The sequence below is a fragment of the Muntiacus reevesi genome, chromosome 8 (assembly GCF_963930625.1).
Source record: "Muntiacus reevesi chromosome 8, mMunRee1.1, whole genome shotgun sequence".
NCBI lineage: Eukaryota > Metazoa > Chordata > Mammalia > Artiodactyla > Cervidae > Muntiacus > Muntiacus reevesi.
Window position 1 is genome coordinate 57,018,944 of NC_089256.1, and position 26,065 is coordinate 57,045,008.

The 26,065-nt window shown below is 40.2% G+C and overlaps 1 protein-coding gene across 14 annotated transcripts in view; it reads right to left on the bottom strand.

Moving 5' to 3' along the window:
* The window catches only part of LPP (LIM domain containing preferred translocation partner in lipoma), a 715,161-nt gene that overhangs the window by 473,946 nt on the left and 215,150 nt on the right, over positions 1 to 26,065 (bottom strand). For all 14 annotated transcript variants that reach the window (XM_065943106.1, XM_065943114.1, XM_065943107.1 and 11 more), the window contains one exon: positions 8,772 to 8,972. In XM_065943106.1, the coding sequence (XP_065799178.1) occupies positions 8,772 to 8,964 (193 nt within the window). In that variant the 5' untranslated portion in view covers positions 8,965 to 8,972. The remainder of the gene's footprint in view (positions 1 to 8,771; positions 8,973 to 26,065) is intronic.

Here is a 26,065-nt window from a genome sequence, read left to right on the forward strand (position 1 = left end):
GACAGCATATGCAGGAAATTGGTATTTATGATGAAAGCTCAGGGGGAAAAGCATAGCATTGTAAAGGAGGATCTGAGTCCCTGAATCTCTACATTCTTCACACGATAAAAGGAGCATAAGACTTCCACAGCTACTGTCATTAAGGAGAGGATCTGTACCCACAAGACCTGGAGAAGGTTCAAGAGCATTAGCGAACTGACCCCCGAAGTTGCTGAAATAACTAGTTGCTGAATTTTGGTTGATAAACAATTAGAATTACCTAACAAGTTTTATGTGGTTTTAATGTAGATTCTTGGGACCCATGCCCTGAGATTCTGATTCTGTAGGGCTGATGTGAGCCCCAAAGATGGTGTTCTTTTTCTTTTCTTTTTTTAATGGTCCCCAAATCAGTCTGATGACTGGCCTGCTTTAAAAAACCATTATAACAATGTTCTTCAAATGGTGCATAAAAGATGGTACTCTTAAAAGGAGAAAAAAAAACACTAAGAAATCTATATGTATTTATTTACATATGGTTCTTATACTTTTTATTTTAAAATATAGATGCACAGAAAGTTGTAAAAGTAATATGAAGAGTCCCAAGAACCAGTCACTCACCTTCTCCCGATGGTAACATTTGAAAAGATATAATATTACAGCCAGGAACACTGACTTTGTTTCATTACTGTTAACTGGTCCTTATTCAGTTTTCACCATATTTTAACCTGTATTCCTTTGTGTATTTTAGAGCTATGCTATTTTAACCCATGTACAGGTCAATGTAACCACCACCACAAGAGAGATACAGAACTCTTCTACCACCAACTCCCCATTGCTTTTTCTTAATGTGAACACCCATTCTCTGCACCAGTCCACCCCTCATCCTGTCCCCCAACAACCATTATTAAACGGCTCTCCATCTCTAGAGTTTCATCATCTCAAGAATCTCTTATAAATGGAATCATATGGTATATGTAATCCTTCCAGAGTGATTTTTCCTTTTTCGTTAAGCATAATGCCCTTGAGGTGAATCCAGTTGCTGCATGTATCAGTAAATCATTCCTTCTTATTAATAAATAGATTGGATGGATGGATCAGAGTCTGTTTAAACATTTACCGACTGAAGGACATTTAAGATGTTTCCAGTATCTTGCCATTATAAAATAAGTTATGACATTCATGTATAAGAGCTTTTGTGAACATAACTTATCATGTCTCTGGATTAAATGCCCCTAGAGTACAACAACTAAATCATATGGCTAATATACATTTGTTGTTGTTGCTGTTTAGTGGCTAAGTCATAGCCTACTCTTTGTGACCATATGGACTATAGCACTCCAGGCTCCTCTATCTGCGGGATTCTCCAGGCGAGAATACTGGGGTGGGTTGGCATTTCCTCCTCCAGGGGATCTTCTTGATCAAGCGATCAAACTCACGCCTCCTGCATTGGCAGGTGGAGTCTTTACCACTGAACCACCAGGGAAGTAGACATTTACTTTGGTTTAAAAAGAAAAAAAAAAAAAAAAAGCTGCAAAAAGAGTTTTCCAGACTAGTTATACCATTTTGCATACAACTTCCAGCAATGTATGAGAGATTCAGCTTCTCCACACCCTCACCAGCAAATGATGTGATTTTTTTTTTTTTAGCTGGTTTAATGGGTACGTTGTTTAGTCACTAAGTCATGCCTGACTTTTTGTGACCCCATGGACCATAGCCCACCAGGCTCCTCTGTCCATGGAATTCTTCAGGCAAGAATGCTGGAGTGAGTTGCCATTTCCTTCTGTAGATGTTTATTTACTTTTATTCTTGAACAAGAAATTAAACTTTCTTCACATTTAAAATATGGAGTGAAAATTATACTTCACATTTATATAATTTAAAAATGAAGAAGATTACAGAGCACCTCACCACACAATATCTCATTATTTACAGCTTTTGGAGTCAGACTTGGATGAGAAATCTACCACCTTATTAAGGCATTTATTTCAGCAGTTAATTATGTGGCAAGTTATAAGATAAGACATTTTTGTCAACAATTCATGAATTCCTTTTTGTCCTAAAACATTTAATCCATTCTGTGCACCTACATTAATTCTATCACTGTAGATTATAAGCAAGTCACCCCAAACCCTTCAGTGACATAGAACTACAACAATGACGGAAGGATCCACCAGATCCAGACTCAGCTTCACTACTTACTATTCTGTGATACTGAACAAACACCTGACCTTGCTGAGGCTTTAGAAATGAGGTAGTAACCCCTGCCTGTATTCAACAATTTTGATTTGATATTTACAGCATTCCTAGAGCAAAGGCCGTATATGGAAGTAACATAAGTTACTTCCATAGTTACTTATGGAAGTAACTATCTTTATCTGAGAAATGAAAGTGTATTCAGCAATTTTTAAGATTTATCCTGGTTCAAGAATTTTATAACAATATTGAGGCACTAAGATCCCTATCACTAATATTAGAAGTTTATATTTTTTATCAGTATTTATGAATATTATTAATAGCTGCATTTATACTGCTATACATTTGTTAATCTTATATTACTGGTATTATTAGTTAATTATTAGTAATGGCCTATATAAAATTATGAAATACATTTATTAAATACTATTTAATAATTTATCAATATTACTTAATATTAATAAAAGCAACTAGTTATTTTTATTAGAGCAAGGAATACACTCTACAAGGGCAGAGATCAGTCTCCATTTGGCTCATTACTTCAGCTCCTAAAAGAGTGTCTGTCTGGCGCAAATTCTGCTTTAAGTAAGTGATTGTTAAATGAGAATGCAAAAGTAATTCCTAGAGTTGTAAGGTATTTTATGGTTTGTGAAACATTTTTACACTCATTATATCTGATCCTCAAAACCACCTCATAAGATAACTGATATTACCAACTAGTTTTATAAAGTAAGAAAACATGAAACAGAATATTGACACGTCCAAGGTCAGGGAGTGAAACTGAGGCTTAAATGTAAATGCCCTGGCCACCAAGTCAGCACTGAATCTTGGCTCTTTTGAGTGTCAATAAGGCCTATGAATATTTAGTAAAATCTGATTTCATGATTTCATACAAAGAATTCTAAGCTCTTTTCTCTTCAAGAAGATGCATGTAAAGATCAAACTAATACAATTAGTATCTGACCCTTTAATGAATACACAGCTTATCCTTTTTCCCCCCAGTCTCTGAAAATTTAAACTCATTTACTGTACTCCACAATGAGAGATGAGGCTCAAGATGCTTGCCGTGAATCAGAAAAGGGACACACCAGTCAAACTCGAGGTTTTCAGTGAACTTGTGACTGTCCTGTTGACAGATCACAGTTATAACAGTCTGAGAAGTTGTAAGTGTTGGCTGTGATGGCTGGAGATTTAACAGGACTGTTAGAACTATACAAAGACGATGTTTCCCATTTATACCTCCAAAGTCACAGGCAAGATTCACCTTTCACATCAGAGACAGAAGAGTGCAGTTCAAGTATAAATATTTAGATGCGACTTGCTCAGAGTTCACCATCAGTCCTTACACATTTTCTCCTACCAATTATTTCAGGTATAAAAAGTTAAAAGCTTTTACTAACTGCAAGAGGAGTTCAGTTCAGTTCAGGTCAGTCACTCAGTCATGTCCAACTCTTTGTGACCCCATGGGCTGCAGCACACCAGGCCTCCCTGTTCCTCACTAATTCCTGGAGTTTGCTCAAACTCATGTCCATTGAGTCAGTGATGCCATCCAACCATCCTATCCTCTGTCATCCCCTTCTCCTCCTGCCTTCTATCTTTCCCAGCATCAGGGTCTTTTCAAATGAGTCACCTCTTCACATCAGGTGGCCAAAGTATTGGAAGTTCAGCTTCAACATCAGTCCTTCCAATGAATATTTAGGACTGATTTCCTTTAGGATGGTCTGGTTGGATCTTCTTGCAGTCCAAGGGACTCTCAAGAGTCAAGGGACTCTCAAGATTAAAAGTGGCAGAAATAATCCATTCCAAATTACTTTTTCAAATACATTGCCATAAACGGCCATCAATTTCACTCACATTGTTGCTATCCACTGAAAAAACAAATATGTCCTGCCTGACCAGATTACATGACTTCACATCACTAACGGCCAGTTCAACACCAAATAGCAATAATCAAAGACTCAGCAATTCCTAGGAACCAAGCCCCACTTTCGTCTCTTCCAATCTAAGACAGCGGAGACCTAATGGAATGAGCACATTTAAGACCTGAGTTCTGGAGCCAGTCCAGCCCCAAACTCTTGGGTAACCTTGGGAAGATATTCTTTTCCCTCTCAGACTGAGTTTTCACTTCTGAAAAGTGAAAGAACTGCCCTAGAAAACCTTCACACTCTTTTCTAGTTCTGCTGCTCAAAGACTTTGTGAGTAAAACATGAAGAAAGGCTTGGGGAGGAAAGTGGAAAGGAAACAAGTTTGGCTGCCATTTCCTTCATGGGAGACCAGTTGTTTAAGATGGCATTTTGTTCTCAGTACTATGTTTACCCCGGGTTAGCAACAGGCAATAACTACTCCCTCTCCACAGAATGGATTGGGAACCTCAGGTAGAATAAAACACAGAGAGAACTAGTAAAAAAATTTCCAGGCTTAGGATCGTCAATGAACAGAATTTATTTCACCTATTCTGATTTGACTTTACAAGTCTAGGTGAAGCAATGTAGGCAAAGCTTGAAAACAGAGGCTTTGTTTATTATTATACAGAAGCATAGAAGGTAATATACATAGGAAAAGTTAGTTTAAAACAAAAAGTAACCATTTTGAAATTAACTTCAAAGAAAAATAATAAAATAATGAATTCAAAATAGATGAGGCTATCTAGCCCAATCTCTAATAAATAGAACCTTCTAAAATCAATAAGAGCCCAAGATATAAAAAATAGAGCCTAGCTCTGCAATTTTATTAACTATGTGATTATTGAATAAGTTCCTTCACTTTGGGTGTTTACCACTTGGTATAATTGCAATACCATCTATTCTATCTAACTCAGAGAGCTTCAATAAGAACACTTTTTTGATAATTAAATAACAATGAATATGGATGTGCTAGAAAAATTATAATGGATTGTACAAACAAAAGGAATTCTACTAAAACGATCATGTGGAATTTGTACCCTATGGATTCACTTTTTTTAAACTCTTATGTAAAAAATATTTTTAAAAGAAATTTCAGAAATTGGAGAAAGTCAACTCCAGGTCACAAGATAACTCCAACTTTACAAACCTACAAACTTTACAAATCTTTCTGTATTATAATCTATTGTAATAAGGAACACAAAATATTATCACAGTTCATTCAGCCAAATTATTGAGAGAAAGAATTTCCAATTGCCAGAGTTAAAATAGTAGGAAAATTTCAAAAATCATTTCATAAAACAATGTATTAATAAAAGAAAAAAGATCATTTTCTTTGGTATCTACCAAGGACAGAAAAAGCAAGATTTATACCCTGTTCTGCCATCAAAGTCTAAGGCTTTGGGAAATTTTTGCAAATTGGAAGCAGAGAAGGGCCCAGATTACAAGATAAAGAACACTACTGCTAGTACTTTAAAGACCAAAAGAAAAATTATGTCACCTTATTCCCTCACCAGTCTAGAAGAGAAGTTAAAGAGATAAAGCCACACATACATACCAAAATCATTCCATAAAAAAAATACATAGACACTTAACATGGAAAAATTGCAAGAAGACGAAACAATAAAAAATATGCATGGGCTCATAAGTATGTAGTACAGGACACAGAAAGGCATTTGGAAATGCAGGGGCATTCCAAGATACACAAGTTGTTGGACAAAAAAAAAAAAAAAAATCAATGAAAAATGAGAACAATGGTAGCAAAATAACAAAACCCTAAGGCCTAAAGAGCTACTAACTGGGAAAAAAGTACACCTCACTTTTAAATGTGCCAAAGCCCTTCAGAGAAAGTTATTAGTGGAATACCTTATAAAAGAAAATTATAACATATGGTATCACATAAATATAAGTTGATGTGGAAAACATGTGGGTACTTTTTCAACTTTCACAGTCAGAATTTAAAACTGAGAAAGCAAACCCCAGAGATTACAGACATAAGACCAGGGTAAGAAATGTAATCAGTAACTTCAAGGTAGCAGTGGTTAAACAAACCCTAGGCTACCAAGCTCAAGGAAAGGGGAGAGGAGGGTAAAAATAACCCATACAGAACCATAAACCCTGAAAAGTATTTGAGAAGCCTGAATATGAACCTGGATAAGCAGGTTCACAGTTCTGTAGCTTAATTATCACTGCAAACATCACCGAGTACTACTGTGTGTCAGGTGTCCGTCTGGATGCTGTCAGGAGTAAAGGCATGAGTCAGGCAGCCCCACCTCCCAAAGGTCTGAATCTACCAAAGGAGACAGGCCCACATACAAGTAAATCTATTGGAAAGACAATTGTGCAAAGGACTGTATTGAGATGCATAGAAGTGACATGCAGGGAAGGAGTCCTCACTAGACTATACAGGGTCCTGATAACTCTGGACTCAGACAAAGGGGACCTGAGGTCTAGCACCAACTTGATGACAAGCAGGTCATCCATCTTCAAACAAATCACTTACACTCTCTGCACTGCAGCTTTTCACCTTGACACCAGCAAAAGGTGGGCTATGATTTCTGTTGGTTTTACACTCAGTCTTCATGGCTGAGGTTCTTGGAAGTCAGACTCTGAATTAAGCTATGAAAGCTAAGGCTTTACGGGCTAAAACTTGAGGGTGAGTATGTATAGAGGCAAAGGATAGCGTGAGCTGAGCTAACAAGACCTTGGCATCATCAACTCACCCTATAAATGAAAACTGTGTTACCTACTACCTGGGGATTTCACTGATGGTACAGAACATTCTAAATGGACCAAAAAAGAAAATGCATATAAACTTTAGAAAATGTATTAAAAATTAAACAAAAGTAACATGAATTATAAAAATGTTGAGGGCAACAGAAGATGCACTAACATTTAAATTAAATATAAAGGAAAGTAAATCTTACACTTCTTACAAATATCAAGTCATAAGATACAGCAGATGAAGAGACAGAGCTACATTTTAAAAAGTCTGAATATCCATGAACCTTTATCCACGTTTGCCTTTAAAATGCATATATGCAAGCGAAATCTCTTCCTTCACGTATTCAAAAAAGGTTATATTAAAAAGAAAGAGAGACTGGCAGAATTGCAAGAAAGACTCAAGACTTCAGAAATTCAATGAGACTGAATTGCTTCGAGAGAGGATGCCACGTTCCAAACTGTTTATTGCAAGAGAATTACTGAGTGGTGCACTCACCCATCCAGCCATCCGCCATCCATCCAAATATATATACACATAAGAAGACACAGACATACATTTGACCACACACAACCATTCCCACTAAAAACACAGTAGCATAATAAGAGCCAAGAGGAACATAAGGATGAGTGAGAAACCATATCTTGTTGCTTAAATGGGGAAACAAAGCTTACATTCTTATAAGGAAGTGAGGAGGTATCACCATCATATGGGGCCCAAGTGCCACATATGCCAGGAAAAGGAGGACCAGCAGCACAGCAGGCTGGGTGAGGACAATAGTCTCACTTCAAAACCACAGAGAGTGTCACCTCTTGTCTCCAAGTTTCCATTTTTTGCTGTGAAAAAGCAGTAGGTTCATAGAGTTAAAGGATAAGGCAACAGAACGACAACGAAAAAGCAGAGTGCCTCACACAGACCATCTGGTCAACAGTGGCAGATTAAGGATGGCAGGAGGAGCAACAAAAGAAGTAGGAATTTGACAGTCAGAATAAGATGCATGTGGAAACCCAGGGAAGAGATGACTTCCAATTCCCTCCAATCCAGGTCATGCCCAGACACTGGAGACGGTGACACGAGTAGGGTGGTCACAGAGGACAAAAGGATGGTGAGGCAGCATGGTAAGAAAGATCAGAGTTGAGCAAAGAGCTGCAGAGGATCAGAGATGAAGCCAGCATCCCTAGAGAACCAGCTGGGCAGTGAGAGGACCTCACAAAGTATGGGGACCAGGATGGGGCATCTCAGCACAGGAAGACTCAGCCGAGGGTCCAACTCACTAGAATTCACAGCACTCCGAGTGAAGACGTCTGAAGCAAGACCATCACCTGCTTTCCCCCGCCCTCTCACACATGCCAACATGATACAGATCCTGCCCCATCCTGACCCTCAAGTGTGCACTGGCTGTCCTAACCACTAAGCCCTCCTCACACCTCTGCCTCCTTCTGGGTAAGAGGGACTGTCTTTATTCTCTTCATAGTAGAGGGAAATTCATCTTACTTCTCCCCCAAAATGAAGAGATAAAATAACTATCTAGACAAAATAACTAGAGAAGGGGAAAAAAATGTCTAAGTGTCACTTCAAACGGACACACCGTTAGACCACTGCTTGGTAGCACGTGGGACACTTGTCTGATGGCAAGAGGGAGGGGAACCTGGGTGGTAGGCACATTTCTACAAGACAATGGGATGGGGGTGGAGGATACTGCAATAGGACACTGAGTTATGAATGAAGAGACGAGGATTCTAGTTTTAGCTCTGGCCAAAACCACCATCAGATAACCCCTAACAGATTTCAATCTGTATGCCCAAAAGAAGAGTTGCCTAGGTGGTTACTACGTGTTCTTCAACATTTGACAGTCTACGTACTATGATAGCCATACTACAAAATTCTTTTCCCAATGCAACATTGTACTACAAATCACTTTTATTATATTGAACTCTCTTGTTTTAGGCACCCACCTCTGCAAAGCCCACACTCACCTTCACCACCAGGTTGCTTGTATGGGTTGTACTTGGGCTTTGGAGCAACGACTGGGGCAAACTTCTTGGGTGGTTGCTGTGTGGACACTGAAATGCTGGGGGTCCCAAAGGAATGGGTGGTCTCCATCCGTGCAGACACGTGGCCAAGAGGCTCAGCAGTGCTTTTTGGTGGCAGCCAAGATGGGTGAGACATTGTTCAATCTAGAAGTAAAAAGAAACCAACAGTTGCTTTTAAAGAAACACAAAAATGAAAGCAGTATACTTCTCTTCATTACTGTTTCTTCTTAATCCATACCTAATGAAATTCTGAAACAGACTCTGAGATGATGAAAGAAGGGAGGAAGGAAAGAAGGGAGAAAGGAAAGGAGGAGGAGGTGGAGAGTTATAGAAAGAACTACCTTAACTGAAGGAGGAGAAAAATTGAACACTCCCCTCAACCCACCTTGAATACCTCTCTTCCAACAGTTACCTATTTTAGTGCCTAGCATTCTTCAGGAAATAGATATGAGCAAGAAATGGTTCCTAGCCTTAAGAAGTTTCTATGGTAGGAGAATCTTATATCAGTAAGGTTGGAAAAAAAGCTTCAATTTCATTAACAATCTATTAAAATGATTACCATACCAATTAAATGATGACATTATCTAAGTGAGGCTTCCCTAGTGGCTCAGACAGTAAACAATCTGCCCTCAATGTGGGAGACCCAGGTTCGAGCCCTGTGTCAGGAAGATCCCATGGAGAAGGGAATGGTTACCCATTCCACTATTCTTGCCTGGAGAATCTCATGGACAGAGAAGCCTGGGCTACAGTCCATGGGATCACAAAGAGTCAGACACGACTGAGCAATCAACACATACATACATACATACATACATTATCTAAGTGAGGTAAAAAATAAAGTGTTACTGGAATGCAGAAAAAGGTAAAATCACTTCTTGCAGGGAGCAGAACTAAGACCTCATTAATGAGGTGACCTTCAGATTGAGCCCTGAATGCTGAGTAGAGGTCAGGCCTGAATAACACAGGCAACGTTGCACGGGTAGGAAAAGTACACAGTACTTCAATTTAGTGTGGCTGGAGGGGGAAAACAGAAAAGTAGCTAGCAAAGTAACTAAAAATGTGGGATGGAACCAAAGCACTGAAAGCTTTGTATGCAAACTTGAGGACTTTGAATTCTGCAGACATCAAGGAACCATCCAAGGTTTATTCTTGAAACAAGGGCATGACTAGTGCATGGCAGGACACTTTAAGATGATGCCTCTGGCAGAAGCAGTACTGCTGCTCACCAAGTGGTATTTGGAAACTGGGGAGAGGGCAGTGTTTGCCACAATGCCTGAGAAAGATACTGCTGCTTAACGGCCAGGGGCTAAAATATTCAACCCCTATAAGCAAGGGCAGCCCCCCACGACACCCATCAGGAGCTCTGCCCATCAATGAACTCAAACCATACTGGATCTTTAGGAAAAATTCAATTAGGAAGGCGATACAAAAGCCAGCCTGGGACGGCCCTACTCAGACTAAAATATGCTCTGTGAGGAAAGAAAAACGATGTCTTGGTGTCAGGGTAAACCAACCACCTCTGCAGGCAGCATGCAGGCTGGGGCTGAACCTCACACTCTCTCCCTGAGGAGGGCTCTCCAAGTCTGATTGCAAGAGCTCTCCAGCAAGCGGAGGCCCGGAAGCTTTCCTCACCCTCTCCAGCCCCAAATCCACCCTGTCATTTATTAATGGGGCTGAATTAATTGAGAGGGCTCCATGATTACCTCCAGATGTCTGTAACAACAAAGAACACGTGTGTGTGTGTGTGTGTGTGTGTGTGTGTGTGTGCGTGTGCGTGCGCGCGCAGTCGCTCAGATGTGTCCAATTCTTTACGACCCCACGGACTGTAGCCCACCAGGCTTCTCTGTTCATGGGATTTTTCAGGCAAGAATACTGGAGTGGGCTGCCATTTCCTCCTCTGGGGGATCCTCCCAACCCAGGAATTGAACCCTCGTTTCCTGTGTCTTCTGCATTGACAGGCGGTTTCTTTAGCACTGAACCACTAAGGAGGCAAAGAACACTGGGAACTCAGGAGGAAATGCAGGGTCGGCACCCGGTATGGCCGTGGAGAGATGAGAGTGATGGGGAAGCTGGGGCCCAGGGTGCGGGTAGCATTAGACTACGCCAGGAGGGGTGACATGATCTCGAGAAGCTCTGCTTCCTTCACCTGGCGTCCCAGGTACCCTTGCTTCCTGCTCTCACAGAGTTTCATGACAACCAGTGAGATAACGGTGTTCAAGTGCTTTATATACTGTTAAATGCTATGCAAAGTGAAGGGAGCAAAATTGTTGGTGATGTAGCTCTCTGATGAAAGGGAATGACATGAGTCAATGAGGAAGCCTCGAACATAGGAATCAGGAGTCTGCTGTTACTTAAGCCTATGGTGGTGACACTGGCTTTCCACTCTCGTTGCAGGGCCTTCTCCTCCCCTCCCTCCCCTGCACCTTGGGTATATGCTTTGTACACAGTTAAGTTCCTCAGGAGAGTGGGGACCATATTTTATATACCCTGAAACCACCATTAAAGCCCAGCACAAAACCAATACAGAAAAACAACTATGAATTTGGCTTATTCCTGATTCTTAAAACTGGCTGCACATTTTAAAGTCTACGAGATTTTTCTTTTTTTTAATGCCAAAACCAAGCTCGGAGTTGAGAAACATTAATTTTGGCATTATTTGTTTAACTGAGCCTCAGTCTTTTACTAAAAGGGGTTAAAGTGTCTGTTCTACTTTCAATCAGGCTAAAATGAATACAAGGGGAACAAGCAGGATAAAATAAAGATTTGAAGATTTTAATGCACCACACTCATTTGTAATATAAATGCTATTTGTAGATTTTTTTTAAATGGCTTAATATTATCCTTGCAAATTTTCTATAAATCTCAAGCTATTCCAAAACAGGAACTTTAAAAATGGGTTAATATAGGATACAGTGATTGCTAAAGCAAAGAGGCACATTTCCAAAGCAATTGCACATTGCCAATTGAAGAATCCTGGCCTTTTCAGAAATTCTGTAGATATAAAGGAATAGGCAACTTCTGGGAGACGATGAAAAATGAAAATGTAAGCATCCATATGCAAACCATGCCCCCCACCATATTTTCTGTTATCCCCAGCACCATGCATTACCCTAACACTGTTCTCCACATGGAGGCAACCCCAGGGACCTCAGAGGAGTGCCAGGGTCTGGCTCAGTACCCGTCTGCATAAGACCTTAACAGCATCTTCCCAAACCATTCTTCTGTATGTTAGCAGTGGCCCAGGAACACCATTCTCAAGACTTATAATTAAATGTAATGACCTTGAAGACTTGCTCATGCTATATACACCATCTACAATGCTACATAACTCCCATTATTGAGAGAGTGAATTCTTAGGTAGGTTGATAAGAAGTCTTGGGTCTGTGAGGAGGAGAAAGGGGTCTGGGGCTCTTGAGGAGGAGAAAAGTACACATTTTTTTTTCCTACACTCCTGCATCTTAGTCGCATAAAACTTTTTTTTTTTTTCTTTAAGCACAGAGCTAATGATTATACAACAAAACAACTCTTTGCTTTTCCTTAAACTCTGTACCAATGATTATATAACAGCAATGTATCTTGCCTGAGGACGTGTTTCTTTTTCTTAACAGGAAACTTCTGACTCATCTTACCTTAAGACCTATGCTGTAGGAGTGGGTCTGGTAAGACCTTTCTATTGTTAGCTTTAATCTTGTTAACTTAAGATGGATGCTGTGAGAGTGGGTCTGGTAAAAGTATACAAGGCCTTGATAAAACTCAGTGGGGCACTCTTCGTCCCCCTTCTGATGTCTAAGTCAGAAGCTTTCTCTGTCCTTTTTATACTTTAATAAAACTCTGCTACACAAAAGCTCTCAAGTGGTCAAGACCAGTTCCTGGCCCCGAAGCGAAATCATCTTCTTCGGAGATCACAAATCCAACATCGATCACCATAAGCTATCATTCAGTTTAGTTCAGTTCAGTCGCTCAGTCGCGACCGACTCTTTGTGACCCCATGAATGGCAGCACGCCAGGCCTCCCTGTCCATCACCGACTCCCGGAGTTTACTCAAACTCATGTCCATGGAGTCGGTGATGCCATCCAGCCATCTCATCCTCTGTCATCCCCTTCTCCTCCTGCCCCCAATCCCTCCCAGCTATCAGGGTCTTTTCCAATGAGTCAACTCTTTCCATGAGGTGACCAAAGTACTGGAGTTTCAGCTTTAACATCAGTCCTTCCAGTGAACACCCGGGACTGATCTCCTTCAGGATGGACTGGTTGGATCTTCTTGCAGTCCAAGGAACTCTCAAGAATCTTCTCCAACACCACAGTTCAAAAGCACCAATTTTTTGGCACTCAGCTTTCTTCACAGTCCAACTCTCACATCCATACATGACCACTGGAAAAACCATAGCCTTGACTAGATGGACCTTTGTTGGCAAAGTAATGTCTCTGCTCTTTAATATGCTATCTAGGTTGGTCATAACTTTCCTTCCAAGGAGTACGCGTCTTTCAATTTCATGGCTGCAATCACCATCTGCAGTGATTTTGGAACCCCCAAAAATAAAGTCTGACACTGTTTCCACTGTTTCCCCCTCTATTTCCCATCTACCAACCTTTTTTGTTTATTTTTTTCATCTTGACCCAGCTCAAACGTCTCTGATGCTGTGAACATTTCCCTAACTCCATCCAAAGAGAGTAGCTTAATTCCTGGGCATTTCTGGTATTTCTTTCATACTTATAACAGTCACATATATGCTATTTTATCACCTGCCTAACTGCCCCAACCATGCCTGACCAGGAAGCCCTTAGAAAAATATGCTATGCAAGAATGGGTGAATGAATAAATGTTGATCTCCTTGGCTACTCATCCCTTTCTAGGATCTCTGCATCTCTCTTCTTAGCATCCACTGAAGTGATCATCTCTGTTTCCACTCCCTTAACTTATATATGTAATTAATTGTGTTCATAGATGTCTTAGATTTCCAGATATTGAACCAACTTTGCTGCCCTAGGGAAAAAATCCTACTCAGTCACAGTCACAATGTTTCGGTATACCGATGAATTAAATATGATATTTTACAAAAAAATAGTTCTACATAAAATCATAAATAATATCATTCTCAAATGTTTTTCCTCTACATGTTTTACTTATCATTCTTTGGTTTAGATATGGGAGTTCTGTATCCTCTTCTACTGTCTGGATTAGTTTAATGGTAAAATTAAGACTATCTGATCTTTAAAGGTTTATCAGAATTCAGTATAAATTCATCTAGATATGATACTTTCTTTAATAATAAAGCTTAATCATCTTTCCAAGAACTTCTACAATAAATGTAAAAAATTTGTACTTCTTTTGAGGTCATTTTTCAGTATTTATATTCTGCTAGAAATTCATCAATTTCTTCTAGGTTTTATCTGTGCTCCCTTTCATCCAAGATACCTCTCGATTAAAACTGATATCTCAACTACTATGTCTCATTTAGATTCTGAGCACCACTTCCTACCAGTCCTTTAAGACATAATTCACATTCTCCAGCCTCCAGTTCAAGCTATGTCCCCGTTCACAACACTTCCACAGCATCTGGAATACTGTCGTCACCACACACATCACTTGTCACTCTGCCTCTCTGCTTGCCTGTATCACAAACTAAACTCTTGAATCCTTGAGAGCACAAGTAATTATCATTCTCTAATCTCAGGGCCTAAAATATGATAGGCACTCAATAAAAATGTCTGTTAATTTAATGAATGAATAAATTTAATTGCCTAGTGCTGGAGCTCCAGATAAAATGAAATCTCATCCTGTACTCATACGATTCAGATTATCATCGTATTTTCCAAGAGTTTAAAGACTACCTGAGGAAGATATATATTTTATATGTGAAAACAGAAAAAGAGCAACATCAAGATATATAAAAAGAAACAAAACAAGCAAACAACAACAACAAAAAAAAACTAGCATATGTCACAAGATGCAGCACAGAAGTAGCCATGAGCAAGGACTCTGAAAGCTAGGTGGCTCCAAAAGATAAATGAAACAAGCCAAAGGACAATGCCAGAAAATTCTGTGAACTGGAGGAAGAAGTAAGGCATTCCTGTAGGAAGGGAGCAGACCAGCTGAACTGAAATAAGCGACTTAGAAGATGTGGGGAAAAGAGTGGCAAGGTTAAACGAGCTTTGCTTTTCAAAAGTTTTAAATAGAGAAAGAAAAGGCTAGAACATTTATCTTTGAACAGGAATCTGACAGGAGCGAAAACCTGATATATATATATATATATATATATATATATATATATATACATATAAAACCTAATCCACACAGAATGGATCCAAGGAAGGAGAAAAATACAATAGTATAGACAGAGTCCCCATGACCCCAGTTCTAGTCTCAGCTTTGCCAGTGTGACCTTTAACGAGAGAGGATGCTCATTTGCCGAATGAATGTCTGTAAAGTCCCAATTAGCTCCAATATTCTAGAGTGCTTTCCTTCTCTGAAATCTTAATTACAGCCCTTACTTTTGATAAATGAGTTTGAGAAAACCTCACAAGTTTAGTGAACGGGCAAACTAGAACATTTCCCTGGGGTTTCTCAGCTTCTCAGAAAGAGAGCGATGGTAAACACAAAGACAAGCACTGGTGAGAGCTGGTTTTGCTGGACCAAAACTTACCCTGCTCTTACTTCCTCTGGTTCTAGACTGGTTTCACTCTAAGCATATAATCATCATGAAAGCAAGAAGTGAAAAGGAAGATCTACACAGAGGCCCTGAAAATACACAAATACCATCAGAAAAGAGGAAAACAAGAGAAGTGGCCCTCAACTAAAGCAAGATGCCTCTGCTGATGGGAGTTAAAGAGCTGGGGCTCCCTAAGCACTAGACTTTCAGGAACTGTCATCAAATGCAAAGCAATTAAGAAGAACCTAGAGAGTTTCACTTATTGCCACTCTGTTGCTCTTCTTTTTACTCCTCCTAACTGTTCAGAGGTTATAAGAAAGCTACAGACTGGCAATAAATAGCAAGTGTTTATTTAGGATATGCTTGTGCTCAGTCACTATGTTGTGTCCAACTCATTGTGACCCCACGGACAGTAGCCCACCAGGCTCCTGTGTCCATGGAATTTTCCAGGCAAGAATATTGGAGTGGGTTGCCATTTCCTTCTCCAGGGCATCTTCTGAACCCAGGGATCAAACCTGCATCTCCTGAGTCTCCTGCATTTGCAGACAGATTCTTTACCACTGTGCCACCAAAGAAGACCCTCATTGAGGATGTACTATATGCCAATTTCCTACTTGCAACATATTCATCCTGATGATTATATGTGGGGGGGTTACCATTCTCCCTATTTAGCAGATCAAGAAAGTAAGGCTTTAAGAGTTAAATAACTTGCTCAAGGATACACAGCTAACAAATAGCCAAGCTGAAGCCTGGACACAAGTCTCGGACCCAAAATCTATGATCTTCACACCATGGTACTACCTGTCTGTTTGGAGGGAAAAGAAATCCAAAGGAAATCATCATTTAGAAACAGGAGATTTTGCTTTCTATCCATTCCTAGTTCCTGCATCCTACTTGCCAAAATATCTTCTCCATTCTGTTCTTCCAAACCCAACTTCCATGAGCCATAGGATCACAAACTGAAAGTTTGGCCAAACTGATTAGACACAACAAAACATGAAACACGAACAATTGCAAAAGGCCACGTGATGACCAAGACCCTTCCTCTACGGGTGGGAACACTTAGGTCTACAGGTAAAGTGACATTTGATACTAAAAAAGTTACCAAGCCTCTCTAAAGATAGAATGTGAATGACAACTCATGGTCATCCACAAAAATAGAACGAACTAGTGTTTGCTCAAGTTTTGCTTCTTTTCTAAAATCAATAGAGTACTCTTCTTCAAACATTTACATAGCTCAGCAAAATTTTTTTAAAAAACCAGCCACTTGTTGCATGGTATTATCTAATATCAAATGCTACAAGCTTAAAGAAGTGGTTTTCAAAACTGCACACTAGACTCATCTGGGAATCTGTATGTATGCATTCTGATTCGAGGGTTGGAAACAACTGACTTAAGAGCATTTATATTAACCTTTACATCATATTGCATTAGTCACTAAATCTCCCTTGGCAATTAACCCAATGCCTGGCTCTTGGTCAATCGTTTGCCGAATAAATGAATAACACTGAAGGAAGAGACAGGTATGAACATCACTATTTTATTGGTGGAAGAATTGAGAGAGTGAAGTGCTTTGTGACTTAAACATCAGAAGCAGTTGAGGGCTGACTAAAGTTTAGGATTCGGGTCCTTAGCAATATATTCTCCACTTAAGTGATTAAGGTTTAAATAACCCTTTCCTATACCTTTGGAGATTGTTAACCATCTTCCCTCTTTGCATAAAAGTCAGTGCCTTCCTAGAATTTCAAAACTGCTTTCTTTTCTAACTTTGTATTTTGTATTGAGGTATAGTCAATTAACAATGTTGTGAGACTTTTAAGTGAACAATGAAGGGACTCAGACATACATATACATGTGTCCATTCTCCCACAAACTCCCCTCCCAGCCAGGCTGCCAATGAGCACAGTTCTGGAACTATTAAAGTGGTACACTGTGCCTCCTTCCTTAGACTACAGATAAATATCCTTCTCTACACCTTAGTCCTCACCTGGAAGACACCTGATCTTCTGAATTCAGACCCAGCTCCCAGTCTCAGCTCTGCCACAAGCTCATAGTGCAACCTTTGCTTTCTCTGGGATCACACTGGATACCTCTAAAAATGATGTGATTGGACTATTTTGTACTGTTGTCATTTACTCACTAAGTCAGGTCCAACTCTTTGCAACTCTACTGTAGCCCGCCAGACTCCTCTGTCCATGGGATTTCCAAGGCAAGAATACTGGAGTGGGTTGCATATCTCCTCCAGGGGATCTTCCCAACCCAGGGATCAAGCCCAAATCTCCTGCATTGCAAGCAGATTCTTTACCCGCTGAGTTAGAGAGGAGGCTCAATTGGACTGGATTATTAGATGAATGAAAATGATAACTCTACTTACAAACTTAAATCTGGGGAAGATCCTGACTGTAGAACTAGCCAGAAACAAGAAAAAGTCATCCATGGGGATTCCTAATCATCCACAATGCTCCTCTTAGCTCATCAATGAGGAATCACAGCCCTCTTTTGTTTTTCCTTCTTTCTTTTGTCACCCGTTTCCTGACTCTTCAATCCTCCCCATTGTGGGAGGGAACCTTAGATTGATCTCAGAGATTACCAAGGTATCAATCAAGATTTATTATGCACAAGCAAATAAGTACTTTAGGCAAAACTTTTCCAAACGGTGTAGGTAAGTCCCTACCAGTGTAATTACTAAGCAGATATGCCATGGCATGTGATAGAAGCGTGGGAAGACAACGTTAAAGAACAAGGCAGGCTGAAAATTGCACACAATTGTTACTTGAACAGCAAATGTAATCACTCTTCTTCTGATGAGAGCTGGAAGGGCAAACAGGATCTGCCATGGGCTGAAAATGTCAATGCATTCACTCCACTTCTCTTTACAGGCAGCTCTGGCCCTGCACTGGCTAAGCGCCCCACTCCCTGCATGGACAGCTGGCATTACTCGGAAGGGGTGACAAGAGAACATCTCTACAGAAATGCCAAACCTTTATATAGACTGTCTGAGAGACAGTTGGAAATACAGGGAAAAACATGGGACTGAGATACAGAGGGCTTGGGTGGAATTTCTAGCTCAGCCACTAACTGGCTCTGTGACTTAAGTAACTTGACTCTTTGAACTGCGGTGTGTCTCCTTATCTTTAAACTGAAGATGAGATGCCTGCCATCATTCCTTCTAACCCTCATGGTCTATGACTCCTCCTAGCAAGTCTGCCAGTTGAGCGAGCTGAGGTTTCTTACAAAACCAGCTTCTCTGCTGTGAGTCCTCGTGAGTGGGGATGGTGGAGTGAAGGGAGGTAGATTAGGAATCAACAAGTTAAGTGCCAACCTGCCTGGCACAGAGTTAGTAAGAATACAAATCAGTGCTAAAGGTACAATCCCTATGGCTGGCAATACAGATGATGGCAAGGAAAACCCATCTATGAATACATTTGCAGGTGCCAGTAAACTATGAAGCAGGAAGATGGAGAAGCATCAATCAGTTCAAGTAAATATCCATCTCTGATAAAGAACTGAGGCAGAATAGAACATACTCCACCTCGCGCTGTCTCTCCAGATTCAGAGCGTCACACAGAAAGGGAACAATCCACCCTGACAGGGGAACAATAGCGCTGGAAGACCAGGCCTTGCAGGAAAAGTTAAAGGAGAGAATAGAACCAAACCAATTGCCACCTCCTTGGTTTTTATTTGCCACAACCAGGTGACAACAGCCAAGACAAGCTATTCAATGGCCAAGAGGTCACAGCAAGTCCCAGCTGGGAGATATCTTAGGGACCAAAGTATTCCTTCTAATTTGACAACCAAGATTTTAAAAAGCTGAGACAGCTCATGTAATGTAACACAGCAGCTAGTGCATATCAGAGACTAGATACACACCCAGTCACTCTGCTTCCAGAAAGTTTTGTAGTGGAAAAGTTTCATTAAACAATTGAGAAACTCTAATGACTATTGGATAGTAACTAGAAAGAGTGAGGAAAAGGGAAAGAAATAGACACAGGAGAAAAAAATTTATCTTCCAAAAGAGCACCCACACCATTGGAAATTAGCACTGAACTCATGACCCCAACGTCGCACTTTAGATCACATTTAGTGACAATGGTTATTCTTGGCTAAGTGAACAAGAAAATACATACCCTGTGTGGACCTCAAATTCTCCAGCTCTAAAATAATAAGCATTAAGAAGACGATCTCCAAAATTCCCTCTTTCAAATCCAGAAAGATGATGCCGAAGAATATATTTACAGGGCAGCAACAGAGAAACAGACATAGAGAACAGACTTATGGACGCAGGGAGAGGGGAGGAGAGGGTGAGATGTGTGGAGAGAGTAACATGGAAGCTTACATTATGATATGTAAAATAGGCAGCCAATGGGAATTTGCTGTATGTTTCAGGGAACTCAAACAGGGGCCCTGTATCAACCTAAGGGGTGGGATGGGGAGGGAGATGGGAGGGAGGTTCGGGAGGGAGGGAATATGTGTATACCTATGGCTGATTCATGTTGAGATTTGGCAGAAAACAACAAAATTCTGTAAAGCAGTTATCCTTCAGTCAAGAAAATAAATACTGTATTTTTTAAAAATTCCCTCTTTCAACAACATGCTATGTTCTATCATGGTATGGTTAGTCTGTAGAGTGTGCTGTGCTTATTTTTAAAATGTGCTCTTAAGGAGATTTAAGTCTCATTCGAACAGATTTTTTCTGTACAAGGCCAAGAAAAGGGGACAACAAATACCTTGAGCTCTTTCAGTTCAGTTAGTCTATTCCTAAAAGTGGAAATCTGGCTTTACAAAGATGAGATTCTCATTGCCTGATTCATAAGCATTTAAAATCCTGATATTTATCTCATACCTTCACCAAGATGAAAAAATGACCAAGAGAAAAATCACCAACAGCATCACTAATGAGGCCTAGCAATCCCCTTGGTGGTTATCTGGCTGGTATCCTCTCACCCTAAACCCACTGCCAAGTGAGTAGGTCCATAAGTTAATTGCTGCTCATTGTCTGCATTCCCCTGACAGCTTGTTTAAACTTGTATTAAAACACATGAACACCACATTTTAGCCTTCTGTTTACAGGTCTGTTGTACCCACTAGACAGGTCAGAGACTATTACTAGCCCCTGAGGGATGTTTTCATTGATTTTGATTTTTTAAAATAATTTTATGTTCTTTATCATAAATTCACATTGATATCCCAAAAGAAGTATAATAAGTAAGAGAAAACTCTATTTAGATATCATTTTAAAAGCAGAAACAGTTCACTTTGTCCTCAATGAATATAAACCCTCTATTGACAAATCTCAGGCCATGTTCACATGACACTACTCTTTGTGACTCTGAAGCAATGTTTACTCAGACCACATAACCTGCCAAGAGTAAGCATAGCAACAAGACACAGAGTTAACTGTTATCCTCCAACCTTCTAAACATTATACTGTTCACAAAGCTATCACCTGTCAACTGTACTATTTGCATCCTACTATCATATTACTGGTTGTAAACTAGTTCAGAGCTTTTACATAGAGTTTGAAGGCTATAATTTGAATTAACATTATTGAATTTAGATAATATTATTACAAATTAAAGTTTCCAAGTTAATCTTTGTTTATCTGATAATTAATTTCCGTCTTAAATTTCTATTAAACCCAAGATCTACTTCATCTTAGGGTTAAAACACAAGGATATTGCTAAATTCAGTTAAATTGCTCAGTCACTGGAAAAATAAGGGGAGGAAGAAGAGGTACAACTTTTCCTCTTCAAGGACAGTTTTTAAAAACAAAGAAACTCAATGCATTATAGCTCTGAAATTATAGTTTCTGGTTAACACCAATTCAAGAGCCTGGAGAAATTTCTCAGTATTTAAAATGGCATAAAAAACAGACAGGCTTCTCATTAGAATGTGTTATAAATTCAAGTTATGTAAGAGAGGCTAGTTTTGCAATTTCACATTTAATAGCAAAACAATTGAAACCATTTTCAACCAGTGACCTTTTTCTTAAGTCATGTTGGAAGTTGTTCCACTTTATTTCAAGATTTTGAAACAGAGACAAAATCTGTAGAAGCGTCGACCAATAGCCGCTGAGTAAAAACGAGCCAGGCTGTTTCGGATCAGTTTCAGAATGACAGGGGTGGATGTTATTCCTTTTCAAATTTCTCTCGATGAGAGTGTTGGTGCTGTGCCTTCTGCATTTTTATCAATTACTGACTACCCCGCAAAAACAGACAATGCCATGTGTCAAGAATGTTCTAAGTTGGCTAATATTCTAGGGAAATAAAACACACACACACACACTTTAAACATAGGTAAGGAAGTAGCTAACAACTTAATACAGAAGTTTAATATCCAAGAAGCATGAAATTGTTAATTATTTCTTCTAATGCAGAGCTGAAGCTGAAACTGAACCACCCTCTGTGAGTCTGCTAATCCACACCAATGACAAGGAACTTATTACTTCACAAGGCAGCCCCTTTCATGGCAGAAAAGTTGTAACTACTAGAAAGTTATGTAAGGCTGAAACTGGTATTCCCCTAAGAACCACCGATCAGTCCTGCCTCTGCCTTGGAATCAATCATAAGCCTTCTTCTACATGGCAGCCCTCCAGATCCTTAAAATATCTTTTTAGTTTCCTATTTATTTTTTCTGTGTCCCAAGTTTAGATAGTCCGATTCTTCTTTTTTTCTTCAACTAGACTTACAGCTTGAGAACAATAACATAGAATTTGAAATCTCAACCCAGCAGTTTTCAAACTTATCATTAAGAAAAACGGGTTTCTTCACACCAAATCTTTAAGAAACCCCAAGAATAAAATAGACAAATTGATAAAGTGATTCCTCGGATTTATTCACATCTTTGTCTTTTGACAGAATACATTTCAGTTGTGTCGGGGGGAGGGGGTTGGGCGGAATGGGGAGGAAGAAGTATAAACCTAATTACCTCCAGTAAGAACTCTGCACTGAGCCAGGTTGGTGACCCTCTGCTTCAGAGTATTACAGTGATTGTAGCAAATAAAGAACACAGATGGCGTCTTCCTTTCTTTTCCTAGTGCCTAATACAGAACCTGTCCCATCATCAGGGCTTAGCATGTGATTATTATAAAAAAGAGAAGGGAAAGATTTGGGAAGATGAGTTAAATTCTGGTTCTGAATCATGTCAGTTCACATTTCAAACACTGTTCTCCACAATTTCTTATAATTAGGGTGACCATGCATTCAATTTATGCTGTTGTTTCGGTGTAATTATTAACAGTGCCCCTCTTCACTCTTGGAAGAGTCCCAGTTTAGACAACCCCTTATATATAGTCACTTTACTTACAATATAGTAATAGTGAGAGTCAGTGAGTCCAAGAGAATTCTGAACATGTTAGGATCCTCTCGCAAAGGTTCCCTCTGGCCAAAGACCTCCCATGCTTTGAGCTTGGAGCAATTACTGCAATTGTTAAGAAGGCAGAGCAGTCAGCAGTGAGGAGAGGAGATCTTGGGGGCTACCCTGCTCCAGAAGCATGTGCTTTCCAATAGGAGGGAAGAAGGTATGAGAATGATCGTGCAGGAGTAGAAAAATACAAGATACAGCAGAAATCTCCAAGAAGCTAGTGACTACCCCACTCACTCAGCCTCTTTCTCCTGAAGCAGATTATTGACTTCAGTTATATCTTTACTACCTGTCCATTCCTGTCACCACAACCATCAGTATTATAAAGAGGTTTTACATCTACTGCGTTTCAAATAGGACAGCAGGTTTGACTAACTCTGAAATCGGAACAGGAAAAATTAGGAAGTGGGCAAGAAACAGGTACAAAACGTGTCCAAATGTATTTATTAGCATACAAGAGTAAAGATGGAGGGATTATTTATCAATGTTTTACATTTTTAAACAGAGGTTACACAAAAGTTAAGGGAAATGAAGTCAAAAGAATTCAGGGCCAGTCCACAGGTTATATGTCTAATTTACTTTAAATAAACTATTTTATATTGATTTCCTTTGGAAATTTGAAATGTATATTCCACAGGGGCAGGGGAGGAGGCAAAGCATTCAATACAGAAGGCTGACAACCCTCGCCAGAGACGGAACTCCCCCCAGACACGGCGAGCACTCTTATAAAATTGCATGTCTCCTTGTCGTACTTTCCAAGATGTTTGAAACCAAAACAGTTTAGAACACTCTCCCAGCTCAGACTCATCCCTCCTTATGGCATTTTTTCTGATAAATAGGAATTCCCCTTAGGGACTCCCTAAAATAAAACTCCTGCCTTCCCTTCTGTTATATAATTAATTACACTGATAAATAGAGATGTAATGGAACATAATTGTGAATCCATCTTCAGTTTAGTATCAACTACACACAAAGCCTTGTGGAAGACATGCCCAAAATCTGACACCAATAACCCTGACTGTGTTGGAAATGGTGGATAGGCACTCAACCTTGCCATAGTGCAGAGGCTGATTCTCAGGCAAGGGTTTGATTGCAAAAGAGATTGCACTAAAACATATGTACTGGCCTGAGACTTGGAAGACAAAAAGAAGATTATAGCCACACTCTGCCACTTCGGCGGACTTTCTGCTGGAAGCACGATCATGGAGACAGGGAGTTTTCTGTATCCACATTCCCACATTCAGTCTTCAGCCTTGTGGTTATCAAGAAGCAACTGTGGCAGAGCGAGCAGCTGGACTCCAAGTTTAGGGTCCAGTTACTACTTTCCGATGGTGGCTTCTTAATCTCTGGTTCACAAGCAAGTGCTGGATCCTTGACCACAACAGTTCCATGGTAGCCTCATGAATCTCTACTGTCTTACACATAGTAATTTTGTGTGGCTCTGAGATTTATATTGGAAGCTCAGCCAACAGACTGCTCTATATAATTCTCCCAGTGATTCTGAAGCACCTAACACCCTGCATTAAAACTTTTCTGCTTAAGATATCTAGAGTGGTTTGTCTCCCAGAAGAAACTCTGACTAACTTCTCTCACCCCACCTCCATATCCTTAAAATTCTATTTGCCAATAGACAGTAATGATGTATCTATTAGAATTTATCAACAAGCGTACGTATGTGCATGCTCAGTCAAGTCCGACTCTTTGCAACCCCATGGACTATAGCCCACCAAGCTCCTCTGTCCATGGGATTTTTCCAGGCAAGAATACTACAGTGGGTTGCCATTTTCTTCTCCAAGGGAGCCTCCTGATCCAGGCATCGAATCCACATCTGCTGAATTGGCAGGCAAATTCTTTACCACCGAGCTCCCTGGAAAGCCCTCATCAACAAGACACAGGTTCAAATCAGTCACTGTGCCAAGTACATGCAAGCCCTCTGATCTTCCCTAGGGAGCGGACAGGGCACCAGCCATCTCAGAGCTGAGAGATTGGTGGGAAGAGGCTCAGCACAGCAGGGGAACTATGAAGTGACATGGAACGAGGTAGCAGGGAGTCTAATCTAACCCCAGCATCCTAGCTCCATTTAATCACTAACTGGCCCATCATTAACTGGGCCGAGATGGATGAAAGTCCCTTAAACTGTAATATTCCACAATTCTATGAGTCTTTGTACTTGTAAGGGAATTTACTTGGATTCAAGGCCTAACAAAACTTCCTAAATTTTCAGTTCCCTAAATCTTAAGGTCAGAACACAAAGGTCACACAACACACAAACCTCAGAGAGTTAAAATAGGAACAGGAATCAGTGACCACCCCCCCACCCACCCCCCCCCCCCCCCCCCCACCAAATATGAAGCATTGTGGCCGCCTAACTCTAGAAAACCTCAGGGAAAAATATCTAAACCTATGGTTGCAATGCTTGTTAAGAATACCAGAGAACACACACATTTTCTTCAGGATCTCTGTCTTCTCTGAAAATGTCTCCCTCACTGTCTGGAGAAAAAGGTGCAGAGGAGATGGGAATGTTTACATGTAACTGTCTTCTCTGAAAGTACTCAGACCAATAGTAAAGTGAAAGAAATATCAGGCAAATGAATACTGCTTAGATGTCTCAAGAAAAGCCAACAATTTCTTTGTGTCATGGACAAGCAAATCCCTGAGACCCATATAAGAAAAGCAGTTCTGTGGACAGGAAAAATAAAACGTCAGCAGAGTCAAGGTCATGCATTTAAGGCAGTTTTGCTGCCAGTTCCGAGGGCGGTCTCAGGCCAGGGCTTTCCAGACCTCACTGGGCCTTAGTTTCCTCATCTGTAAAACAGAAACAACAATCTCTGCCCTGCTGACCTCATAGGTGTTGGTGAGGATTAAGTGAAACAACGGACACAAGAGTATTGCATAAATAGCAGATGATACAAATATAAGAAGAAAGGTTATTAGAAAGGAATTTCAAAGGAAAGCTGTGAATGGGTGCTTGCAAGTTCAGGCAGCAAAAGGAAATACAAATATAGCTGAGATTTTACAATTTTATAATCTGGAGGAAGAAATGGTGATGAGAAATGTGACAAACAATGATGTCCAAAAGAGAACAGAAACCAGCTCGGCTCTGTCATAATGGTCTCGGTTCCTGTGCCTCACACAGCAATGGAAAGACTGGAGGGCGGGGCAGGGGCAGCCTTTGTGAGGGCAGCTCACCCACGACATGGAGACCTGGACCGAAAAAAGGACGCC